We start from the raw sequence: 12,786 nt of genomic DNA on the forward strand, positions 1-12,786 counted from the left end.
TTTCCACTAAAATACAACCATCAATTTCTCGAAAAAAAGGCTGGTGACTCCCAACTTTTTTTGGTCAATATCCTTATATTGCCTTGGAGTACAATTTATCGCAAAATGAATAAATTCTGTTTTTTTTTAATTTATGAGTAGGCTCCTACCTTAAGACGTCGGACCACAGGGAGTTGGACAAACTTAAGTATTTTAATACATTATTAAATAATAAAATGTTATATAATGATTTCAAGTAATCACTGATCTTTGTTTATGCCACTCTTTCCTTTATCACAATCTTTATTACGCACTAATGTTATATGCAAATGTTAACGCGCGATGTAGACACGCCCTGTTATAGTAAAATCAGTGATTACTTGAAATTGATATCAGGAAGGGGAGAGGTAAAAGAAAAGTTACCCTGCTTCACGCGTAGTGGTCACGTTACCTTACATAAATCTACATTTAAGAAGTAGTCTTTATTGGAAAATAGGTACCACATATACAGTGAGTACTGTTGATTTGATTACAACTACAGACGAAAAATACAGATTCTTGTTTTTTATCTTCATTGTATATATATATATATATATATATCAATCGACAATGACACGTGTTTATGTGGACTGCATATTATTTCCTTTGTGTTTGACCATGCACGATTTCGACCTAGTTTTTTTTTAACGTTGCATGGTGTTTTTGTTCCCGGAAGAGGGCGCTACCGACTTCTTGGTCACAGCTATTCCGCTTTCGATTATTAGAATCGGATCCAAGTGGACTGCTACGACTGTTGGTACAAGAAGAAAATATATTGACCGCATTAAGAGAAGGTAACAAGCAAGACACCGCCAATAAATTTGAACAGTCATTTGACCGGTAGCATAGTAGTTGTAGCATCGGTCACGTGATCAGTAGGCTAGTCAAATCCTACTTTGGGTTGAACACCAGACAGGGTTGATCCCTTCCCTTGGCGCGTGTGCCACATACTCAATGGGAAATGGGAAGGCTAAATCCACTGGCCGAGGTTCTGTCTCATAAAATATTTTAGTCAAATCACGAATGCAACGAAAGAGAATGCGTCAATCTTCTTCCCTTTCCTCAAGTGTGATAACTGACAACCGATCGAGATGCAACACTACCTGCTTGATTAAATGTAAGTCACTTGCCTTTGACCGTTAGCTTTCTTCGTTCCAATAAGATAAAATGTTTTCATATAACCTTTGCCCTGAAATAAAAACAACAACGACGCGATTTTTGCAGTTTAAATTTAATACGGCGCTGATTATAATGAGCTGCTACTACTTATCACGACCACTGGTCAAACGACCAATCACAATGCATTTTTGAGAAAACTCGAAAATTTAAAAATTGTCAAGGATCTCATTTAGGTAGATTGATATTCTTTTAGACATGTTGTACTAGAGACCCTACTTCATTCAATATAATGCTGCATAACGTGTCTCAGCTGGCCTGGACCGGACGATTAGAAAGACGGGGTCCATACGGTGGGTAGGATAATTATATGGTAATTTCCCATGTACATTAAGCAGTATGATATGCATATATTTTACACTGAATCTGATATTAGAGTTGGACATTCAATACTAAGCATCTACACAACAATCGCCAAAACTATTTCAGTGGCGGTGGCACAGGTGGGGGCTGTAGAGGAGGCCTTGAAAAATATGTTGGGGGCGTTGCCCCTCCACAATCAAGCTGAAACCGTTTTGTGTCAGCAAAACTTGCCCCTCAAAATGCAGGAAATAGCATTTCAGAGGATCTATATTTCAAAATGTCTAAGGGTGAGAGTGCCCCGATTCCCTACTAGTAGTAAAGTCACGCGAGCTTGGTGAGCAGATCTCGCGCCAACATGCAAAATTGCGTGCCGTCGCATTAGAATCTACACATTTTACATCTAATCATTAAACACATATACATTAAATACCCACACATATATTGAACACATACCTTTATTTCAATTTCTCCACGACATTGAAACTGATAAATGTCACGAGCATTTAACAAATGATATGTCCACTTGCTGCAGTGAATCTTCATAGCTGTAAACATATGCATAGAGTAACAATAAATACGTTACGTCATCACCCCCAAAGTAACCATACCGTCGGGGTAAGTGTAGCAAAGGTAGGTCAGATTATTTGGTGATTAAAATTGTAATAAAGTTTCTCGTTTTTACAGATTTATTAATAAAATAAGACTCCTTGGCGCGAATTAATTATTATTAACTACACAAAGAGTATAAGTGATTACGTAATATGGGAGTGGTTCATAACATCAGTAGATAAAATTAATCACAAAGGTCGTTCATGGTGACCGTGGGTGAGTGGAATGAAAATATGCTTAAACAGAACGTGACACAAGTAGGCCGGTTTAAATGACGCATCGTTAAATTGGAATGGGGTAGAAAGAAAGTCAAGGGTACTACAACACTGACACATTACGTAGTGAAAACAATAAACGCGATATGTGCTTGTCATAAAAGAACCCGTCAATTTATATGCACAATAGAGCATTGCAAAAACAACTCTCCGCCACGCAGCCAAATCCATTACCGATGTCTCAAGACGGACAATTGATAATAAACGATATCTTAATATTCATAACTTACGTTCGCATGAGCTTTCCATTCTCGCTGCCACGTTGATCGTATCGCCGAACAAGCAGTATCTGGGCATAGCGACGCCAACCACACCGGCGGCACAAGAACCGCTGTTTATGCCTATGCGAACCGTCACTTTTTTGCCTGGCATATGTCCTATCTGGAACATCGAAGTCGCTGTCAACATATCTAATGAGAGGTTGGCAATGTGAAACGCATGATTGTCCCCGTTATGTTTAGGTAGGCCAGATACGACCATGTATGCGTCGTTAATAGTTTCAACCTAATGAGAAATAGTACCATAGAGAAGGATTGTTACGGTAGAACGCTATGAAAAGTGAAAAATGTATCGTCATTTTCGTCGGTTTTACATAATGTGACAACAATTTTAGATGTATGAAGCCGAAAAAATGATGCGCAAAAGGGATGAATGCGTATGTTTTTTCGGGTATAACGAGTTTCACCATCGATTCCTAAGTATATATCCAACATTTTGCTCTGTAACGTTGAGTACAAATAATACATTTTGTGTTTTTTAATAAAAATGGTTATGTCAGGAAGTATTATCGATTTGAAATTATTTGGATTCAAAGTTTATATCTGAAATGCTGATGTTTTTGCTCTTTCTTTAATCAGACTGACAGTCAGCTAAAAAGTCCACACACCGCGTACTAATACTAAAATAATTAATTAAAGCCTGATTTTAACACGGGTTATAATATGCCCACAAGTCAAAAAACGTACGATAACAACCTAACTAGATTGCCATATGCATCTGCATTCGAATCATTCGGTACCGATCGGCTAGGGACGAAACATTATATTTAATTGATTCGTCAGATAAGGCCCGTAATTTGTTTTTAGTCACTTTGGATTATCATTTTAACTGTTTGCCAAATGTGTGTATATTTTTGTTGCTGAATTGTAATTTTTTTAAATTTTGATTCGGTCAAATACGCTATAAGTATTCTATTTGATATTCACCAACCTTATAAACGTCATATCGTTCGATGATCTCATCAAAACATGTGTATACGTCATTCAAAAGGTCGACAATCTGATAAAAATAACACAAAAACATTTACACTAATATGTGTATGAATATATGTCGTAAGAAAAATCGAAGGTAGTACATCTGGGATATGATATAAATAAATATAATAAGTATATTTGAGGCTTATGCGCGTAAACACAAAGTTTAATAATCGGAAGCGAAAACATCATACACATCGGGTCCATGATTTTTTTATTTTGGGAATAGCCCCGGGGAAATCTTTTTCCAATTGACGTGATTACGCGGATATGTTCATTTCTCGCAAAGCAGACGAAAACATTCGCCAATCACTCTATTTGAAAAAGTGACCTGCAATATACTAGTATTCAGCCAGGGTCTTTTAGATTCAAAGTTATGAACACGTCGTGTAATTATTACTACGCACTTGACATTGTATTGCCAGAGGGTGAATACTTTATTGGGCATGTTGAGTTGCCTTCTTTCGTTCAAGGTGGTGTATTTCAGTTTAAGGAAATATCTGGCTGATTGTGAATCATATTCCCACGGAAGAGTGAAACGTTCATGAACAATTAGTCATAATTATGGCAACACAGTTGATGTGTATCGTCGACCGTTCATAGCGTCGATATATATTGTTCGAACCGTTTTGAAATACTGTTATTGCTTTTCTTCAATTGCTTGAATAAATCGATTATCAGTATGTCAAGACAAGCTCTAATATTGGAAATGAAAAATACATTATAATATCGGACTGTCTTAGCTGGAAACACACTTTAAAATGCCAGCGGACATTGATATATTAATATTCACTGTAATTACATTATGGCTACGACCAGTAATGGTCTAACTAACTAGTCTATATCACCGATAATCTCACCTGCATAGGCTTACTCTGTGCTGCAATATTATTGAACCCACAAATATTTGAAAAGAATACTGTGACCTTTGCGTAACTTTCTGGATCGACCGTCACACCGGCCTTCAGTTTCTCTGCGACTAATCTGTATAGTCAGAAAATTGGTTTAGTAAGTCAAACATTGAACTTGAAATGATATATCAAATATGGCTGTGAAATATACAGAATATTTCGGTGTCGAACCTTTACGTCAAAAGATAAAGCTATTTTCCAAAATATCACTTGAAATTCAGAGTATAATCACATGCCAAGTGTTGGGTTACTCACGTTGGTAGCATGCGACATAACAGCATGTCCGTCTTTTTCTTTTCCAATGTCAATTGTGCAGTTCTTTCCTCCACAAGCTCTTCCAAGTTGTCGGCATATCGTTCCATCTTTTGGAGGGCGTTCTCAAGAACGTTTGGTTTTCTGTGGAATATTTTCGGAATGAAGTTAAAGCGGGAGGGTCGTCACCTGCGCACGCGCGGGAATTGAGCCCCAAGTAACGATAGCAATACACGCTAAAAACGCAAAAAGCTCATGGGTAGATGCTTGTTTGTAAACATTGAAACGCCAGGGCCATCTAACGCATGCGCAGGTGACGAATCCCCCGCTTTAATGCACACATTACCGCCTCTTAAAAAACAAGGCAGTATAAAGTATATTAATATTCAAAACAAGGGGTTTCATCTTGCAGTAGCACATTTTCTGAGATCGAAAGATGTTTACATACACCAAGAGAACTATATTTTTTAAGAAAAATAACATGTTGATAACTTACTTTCCATTATTGATTACAATTAGCTTTTGTTTTATTTGTTTAAAGTCTAGTCTGGACTCCGGATCCTCGCTAAAACAGCTTTCGAGTATTGTCATCAGGTTTGGCTCACACATAGTGGGTAGAACGACTGGCCTGAAAGGGGGGGTTTCTCCGCTGCGAACACGATTGACTATATCTGTAAATTGAATGAATAAATTGTACATGCAAATGAACATTACAAAATGAAACAGAGTATTCGAACCCACAATCATGGCAAAAAAAATAAAGTAGAACATCGTGTATTTTAGAAATAAATATAAATCACAGAATGAATTGCAAACATAGTATAAGAGAAACACGTGTTGGCGACGTGCATATAAAATACCATGCATGCATGAACATGAGGGAAATGGTTAATTAGGTTTACCAAGCAAGTTGTAAACTACTGAAATAATTTCAGAACTACGCTGTTAAAAATTGTGATTACGTCAAATTGGTGATATATGGGGTAATTTAGTTAGATCACATACATACAACTATTTGATGAACCAAACGTCAACATTTCATGTACCTTTTGTCGGCATGCCCTCGTGCTCCGTCGGGAAGGGGCCTTTACGTTGAATGATTTCTTGCAAAATAACACCAAAGCTATAGACATCCCCTTTTTTGGTGCCATTTATCGAGGGGTTCGACTCGCGTAGCAGCTCAGGAGCAGTCCAAAGTTGTTCTGCAATGACAAAACCGAGTATACTGTTATAACCTAATTATTATCATATATTACATATATAAAATTGTATATTACATGGTATATTGCCCGCAAAGGGGATAATACATGGTATATAACATGGATGAGGTGACTAAAGATACCGCGCAACGATACTGTGTATAAGACTTTGTCTTTCGTTACACTGCTGCTGTCCCGGCTGTGGTTGCTTTCAAGGTTTTTAGGGAACTTTAGGCATCCGAAATAAACAGCGAACGTGCCAGAATGGATATTTAGTTAGAAACTCTGTTTCGATGTTTAGAGTATTCTTTATATTAAGCAAATATATACGGCGAATCCGCCGCTGAAACATCGCATCCGGGATCGCTGCGGCGCGTTCTACGCTGAGAGGGTTCTACGAGTGCCATGCCGAGAACGCTCTAAGCCGGGTGACCGGTAAATGTAGATATAAGGTGTGGTGCGTTCGGGAAATGTCATAGCAGTCACTTCCACGGCGTTCTGACATTTTAATATGATGAGTTATAAAAGGACTCGCGTTTGAGAAGCAATACTTTTATACTCGAAAAATTGAGTGATTTGCAGTGTATATCTAGCAGTTTCTATCCTCATAAATCAATGTATGTATGTATGCTATTGAATAATGTGTCAGTTGCCGACCTTCTATTATGGTCATGACCATCCTCCCTTTGGGCAGGCAACACATCGTGATATTGCCCTCAAAAACATGTGTTATTATTTAAATGTCACATGTTCGTGTTTTAAAAGTACATTAAACACGTAAATACACACTTGTCCATTTTTCTTGACCTATCTCTGCCACTGAAAGTCTTTGTTCAATCAAGCATCTCTTTGCTGCTTCTCTCTGGCGTATGGCACCACACCCAAATCCTGTCACTTTTAACGCCCATTTTTTGTCAACAACGCAAGTTGAAGTTTTCAAATTACCATGACAGCCGAGACTGCTCTTGTGAATATATTCCATGCCCTGTTAAAAAAGAAAATTGTACCAATAAAATATCAATTGTATCTGGCTTGTAAACAATGTGTGTAAGCCAATATTGAAGCGGGAGAGTCGTCACCTGCGCATGCGCGGGATCTGAGTCCTAAGCGACGATAACATCATACACAAAAGCTCATGGGTAAACGCGTGTTTGTAAACAATGACATGATGTGTCCGTCTGACGCATGCGCGGGTGACGACTCCCCCGCTTTAATGCTTATCATTAAACCAGATAATACCAGAATGTTTGCACGCGAGTTGCTGTAGGGACCCGACATTTTGTTTTCAGGGTACTGCAGATGTTTGAGTTTTCATAATAATACTACTGTAACAATACATGGCCGAGTATAAAGCCTCACAGTAGCAACAGGGGAAAATGGGCTAAACACTGATCAGTAATTCAAACATTTTCTAAGCGTTGCTAAGCATGCTACTATGGTAACCTATACATCAGATATAGGCGAATACGGTAGTGTTTATGCCGTACCAACGTTTGTCTGAGGGACTACCTGACGGCCAATTTCGCGATCGTGGTTTGTGGCTATAATGCTTATTTAAAATAACATTTTAAAATATTATTCGGACTCTTGCTTGTGTGAAACGTATAACATGTTTCTGTGGCAAAGGGTAATAACATGAGCCCATATCAGACACAATTTATATTTTGTCGCAATCCATAGTGTTACTTCGTAAAACACAGATGATGTGCTGTGATCGCGTAACAATCATTGAGATCGAGATCTCGAGTTACAGTTATAGTTTTAAAAAAATGTGTTTACCTCAACTATGTCAAACATAAAGGAACTGCGGAACATCCAATCTAAGCGGATATCATCATTTTCTAGAATGTCCTTCAACGTAAAACAATACTTTATAAGAATACATTTTCAAGAAATTGTCAATATGAAATATAACTGAATACCTGGAAATGCATCAATTGAAAAAATAACGAGTGTTCTTACCATAAGCATGCCTTTAGCACAGTAAACTGACAGAAGCAGATTATGACCAGGTTCCAAGCAAATACCAATGAACTTATTCACATTATCGTGGTGTAGATTACGCATCTGCAATTAGACCATGACAAGCGAAATGTTAGACTTGGGTAGTCACATGTTGCAATGATACATCGGTAAATATACAGTGACAATGTAGCGTTTTGGATAAGGTAAAGTTCGGAGACGTATCTGCACGACATAACGTTTTTGAACAAAAACAAACTCAACGATACCAGTAACATGATGATTATATTCGCTGTCATATTACTGAATTGTATACTAACGGTCTTAAATTCTTCTATTTCATTCTTTGTGAGAGACAAATGACCTCCTGAAATACGTCTTACGACACAGAGTAACGACTGGCACCATGCTAGCTCCATGGAGATGTCCACAACTTCTGATGACGTCATTAGTGACATCCTGTCGTAGTAAGATTCGTGAAATGAAGCCGTCTGCAATTGCATGTAAACAGGAAGAAAATGTATATTTTCATTGCATTATTTATCAAGCATACAACTTTACAGTGTTGTACCCGATCTGTACCTTGCACGCCAAACGAGGTCGACTTGTACCCGCTTGGCGAGATTATTTCATAATCACTTTGAAAATTCAAAGCCGCGCATACATCGCTACATGTACAATTACATCGCTACGCGACTTGCGTGTTATTGATGGAGTTTGTTTCTTATATTTACAGTAACTATAAGAATTATTTTAATACAGGTTGCGACTTGAGATTGGAGGTCTCATCAAATCATTTTATATTACGGACTCTCACCTTCTCGGTTTTCACAAACTTAAGGTCTGAATACTGTATCTTCCATAGCGAATTCCCCATCTTTTCCCGTGAATGGCGACTGTGGAGATAAATGAAGTGGTAAAAGTGAGGAAGGATTTATTACTGTCATAGTCCAATTGGAATAATGAGGAAAACGTTTATACCTACTGGGATTCAAAATAAACCATAGTTTCAGTTTCTCTGGGTTGTTATCTCAACATAGAAATTATCATCACTGCCTGACTGAATTCAAGTGTGAAATAATATTACTAAATCAAAGAAAGCTTGGAATGCACTCTAATGTGCTGAGAGTATTGGAGACAAGAGACAATGTAACAGACCATCCATGTACCAAGTTTCATTGAAATGTGATTAGAACCAACAAATTATAAATTATTATGCTAATTATGGAAATAATAGATTTTAACGCAAAACTAATCAGGTTTGCACATTGACCTAGAGCATCAATGTTTCATTGAAATTGAATAATCAGTACTGTAGATATCAGCGTGAAAGCTTTAAATTGATTTAATTATGCAATTTAGGTAATTAATTTGTACAGATTTTAACCCCAAATTAATCAGGTCTGTCTATTGTCTTTGAGCATTTATGTACCAAATGTTATTGAGATGTGATTTGAGATATCAGTAAAGTTGAAAAATTGGTTAGTTATTAGATAATTAGATAATTATTTACCCCAAAACTGAATCAGATCTCTGCATAGTCCTACAGGATCTATGTCCCATGTTTTATTGACATGTGATGATTCCTACTTAATATATCAGTGGAAGAACTGAAAATCAACTAATTATGCAAATTAGGTGATTAATATGCACAAATATGTAATCCAAAACAATCGATCTCTGCTTAGTCCTAGAGTATCTATGTACAGTTTCATTGAAATGTGATGATTAGTAGTTGAGATATCAGCGAAAAAGCTGAAAATTAACTAATTATGCAAATTAGGTGATTAATATGCACAAATATTTACTCCAAAACAATGAATCTCTGCATAGTCCTAGAGTATCTATGTTCAAAGTTTCATTGGAATGTGATGATTACTACTTGAGAAGCTGAACAATAATTAATTATGCAAATTAGGTAATTATATTACCCTAAAAACTATCAGGTCTGTGCAGTGTCCTATGACATCTATGTATCAAATTTCATTGAAATATGATGATTAGTACTTGAGATATCAGTAGAAAAGCTGAAAATTGACTTATCATTATGCAAATTAGCTAATTATTATGCACAAATTTTTACCTAAAACTAATCAAATCTGCGCATTAGTTCAGAGCATCTATGTACCAAGTTTCATCAAAATCCAAATGATTGGTTCTTTAGATATCAGTGGAACAATCACGAAACTGCTAAAAAATAGCTAATTATCATGCAAATTAGGTAATTAATATGCATAAATTTGTACCAAAACCTAATCAAATATGCGCATTTGTTCAGAGCATCTATGTACCAAGTTTCATTGAAATTTGATTAGTGTTTCTTGAGATAACGGTGGAACAAAAAAAAGTGAAGTACAGCTGACGGATCATAATAGTCGCAGTGTTCTGCTAAATATAAGGGATTAGAAGTGTATAGCTACTTTGTTTATTATTTTGTATTATAACATGGTGTTCCGGGATTATATAAGACGTCATTTTTTAAATTAAGGTAAATCTTACTTATGAAATAGATGAAATGTAAATGATGACTTCAAACAGTTCGGGGTTTTCATTGAGAAAACGATGAATGGCGACATTGTTATCTGTATTAAAATACATTCAGAATTTGATCATATGGTGGAAGTATGATACCGTACATAGCATTGTACACATGTGAACTCACCTGTAAATATAAACAGCACAAACTATTATAATTACACAAAAAGCAATCGCCACACAAACACCAATAATCAGTCCTGAATAGTCTGCAAAAAATATACCAAAAGCTCAGATATTGTGTACATTTGTATGTTTCAATATAGAACGAAATTGGCGATATGTATTTTAGTGACTGGTGGACAATGTAATGAGTCGTATTTAAGTAATGAGTCGTATTTGTGATGTCTAAAGCTCTCTATTTAAAGATATGCGTACTTACTGGTATACGGTTAAAGCTGTGGTTTGTTTTTCATCATGAATTCAAAAAAAAAATCAATATAAATCTCACAATAAAATAGTTCTTTGTCTCCCCATCACGGAAGATTCATCACATTCCATGCCACAAAAATCGCATATTAAAGTATAAATATCATTATGATATTGGACAATACTCACTACTGGTAGTATCACACAGCTCATCTAGGAATCCACATGATGGTTTATCAGATGGAGGGTCAAGTGTTCCATATTTTGACCAGATTGGTTGCAGAAAAGAATCAAATATCTGTAAAGCAGTATGTGTAACATATTACTTTTCCAATTTAAGATGCAAGGGGGAGCAAAAAGATGTTTATGAATTTCCTTCGTGTATATATATATGGTTTGTGATACCAAACCCTGTAAACAGAATATCATGTTAACGCGTTTTTTTGGAAATGTCTTTGGTCATTGCTCACCTTGGCGTTTTCATCAACTCGAACCTCAGCAAAGGCAGCTAAATGCCCAGATGGTCTGAGGTCCAACAGCAAATAATCAGGCTCCCGGTCTCCGTTTTCATCCATTATTACTGTACCAGACATTCCTGTATAATAACGACGTCAATCCCGGTAATTGATATACAAATGTTATTATTGTAATCATGTTTCATTCAAGGCAAACATTCAAATAGTTTATTGTTTAGATTACTAGTAAGTTCCAAAATAAATAAAGAACCGATGGATAGACATTGTTTTTTGGAATATTAACCATGCAGGAGAAAGTGGTATATATCTTATTTTATTTTCTATTAACGATCACCACTCAATTTAGACGTATGATACAGTTTTGGCATGTGTGCATGCAGACATGCATATTGTGTTATCGTTCGAATAATATGTGGAATTTGGCATCTAAATTCCAAACATATATGTTTAAATAGAAAAAAGCTTTTGTCATATTTCCCTGAAACAGAATATACATATTATGTGTCTTTCAATGTTATATGTCTATTTTCCCGAAATGTATGCATACTCTATGTTTATTCATAATTGTTTGCATAGTATTATAAGATATAATGAAGAGAACGCCATTATTATTTTCGAACAACCCATAAGTAGTAAACAGGTTTACCTTCGAATTTTAGTCCTTTGACATTTTCAAACCATGCTTCGCCATCTCGTGGATCATTTCCTTGTTCTAAACTCTTGTTCAAAGCAATAGCATACAGTAAAGTAGCATCGTGTAAATAAGGTGAGAAAAGATTTCCCTGAAACAGAATGCATTAATTAAAACCTGAAGACACGGAAACGTTCGCTTTTGAGCAAAACCAACATCCATATTGGTCAAAATGTTTTCTTTTGTAATCCAAAACCCCAAAATTTAATTTGTATTTACTGTTAGTTTCAGATTGTATTTGTTGGTACTTGTAATTGTTGATTGGTAATTGTTAAAGTCGATTCGAAAGTTATTATCCTCACGATGTGGGTTACTGTGAGATGTTATTTTCCGCCAAAGTGGTTGTGGACTTTTTTTTTGCTAATAGTGGTACATAATTTGTAATTCATGCCGTTTTCCGAATTGTACCAACAAACATGAGAAATAAAACTCCTTTAGCGCACTATTTTCGAAAAGGGAGATTTTACATTTCTTTAAATTCAAAGCTTTATCGTAAAATGGACAACTCTTAAGTGACACCCTTGGTAATTTTCGGAATTAACATTTCTCAAGGTTGAATATACATTTGTGCAAAAAACCGTAATTTACATAGTGTTTACATAATAATATATTGTTTATATAATGATTACATGGTCACGTAGTTTACACTTATATTTATGCTGATTTGGCTCACAATAGTTCTTTCCACAAATACATTGAGCAATATGTATTATTTTTCCCATAAACAAAGCTCGGCGTTATGCATAAGAGGTTTGAT

The 12,786-nt window shown here is 36.0% G+C and overlaps 1 protein-coding gene across 1 annotated transcript in view; it reads right to left on the reverse strand.

Annotated features, from left to right (window-relative positions):
* Positions 1–1,129: 1,129 nt before the first annotated feature.
* Positions 1,130–12,786, reverse strand: part of LOC102808309 (atrial natriuretic peptide receptor 1-like) — a 28,138-nt gene continuing 16,481 nt past the window's right edge. Inside the window, exons 7-23 of the mRNA XM_085491940.1 lie at positions 11,985–12,120; positions 11,333–11,457; positions 11,052–11,160; positions 10,621–10,702; positions 8,776–8,854; positions 8,279–8,449; positions 7,959–8,063; positions 7,776–7,847; positions 6,786–6,981; positions 5,844–5,999; positions 5,294–5,468; positions 4,801–4,941; positions 4,495–4,618; positions 3,591–3,659; positions 2,612–2,885; positions 1,951–2,042; positions 1,130–1,207 (exon numbers count right to left, since the gene is read on the reverse strand). Of these exons, the coding sequence (XP_085348066.1) occupies positions 1,130–1,207; positions 1,951–2,042; positions 2,612–2,885; positions 3,591–3,659; positions 4,495–4,618; positions 4,801–4,941; positions 5,294–5,468; positions 5,844–5,999; positions 6,786–6,981; positions 7,776–7,847; positions 7,959–8,063; positions 8,279–8,449; positions 8,776–8,854; positions 10,621–10,702; positions 11,052–11,160; positions 11,333–11,457; positions 11,985–12,120 (2,184 nt within the window). The remainder of the gene's footprint in view (positions 1,208–1,950; positions 2,043–2,611; positions 2,886–3,590; positions 3,660–4,494; positions 4,619–4,800; positions 4,942–5,293; positions 5,469–5,843; positions 6,000–6,785; positions 6,982–7,775; positions 7,848–7,958; positions 8,064–8,278; positions 8,450–8,775; positions 8,855–10,620; positions 10,703–11,051; positions 11,161–11,332; positions 11,458–11,984; positions 12,121–12,786) is intronic.

Source organism: Saccoglossus kowalevskii, chromosome 17 (assembly GCF_978046115.1).
Source record: "Saccoglossus kowalevskii chromosome 17, keSacKowa6.1, whole genome shotgun sequence".
Taxonomy (NCBI): domain Eukaryota; kingdom Metazoa; phylum Hemichordata; class Enteropneusta; family Harrimaniidae; genus Saccoglossus; species Saccoglossus kowalevskii.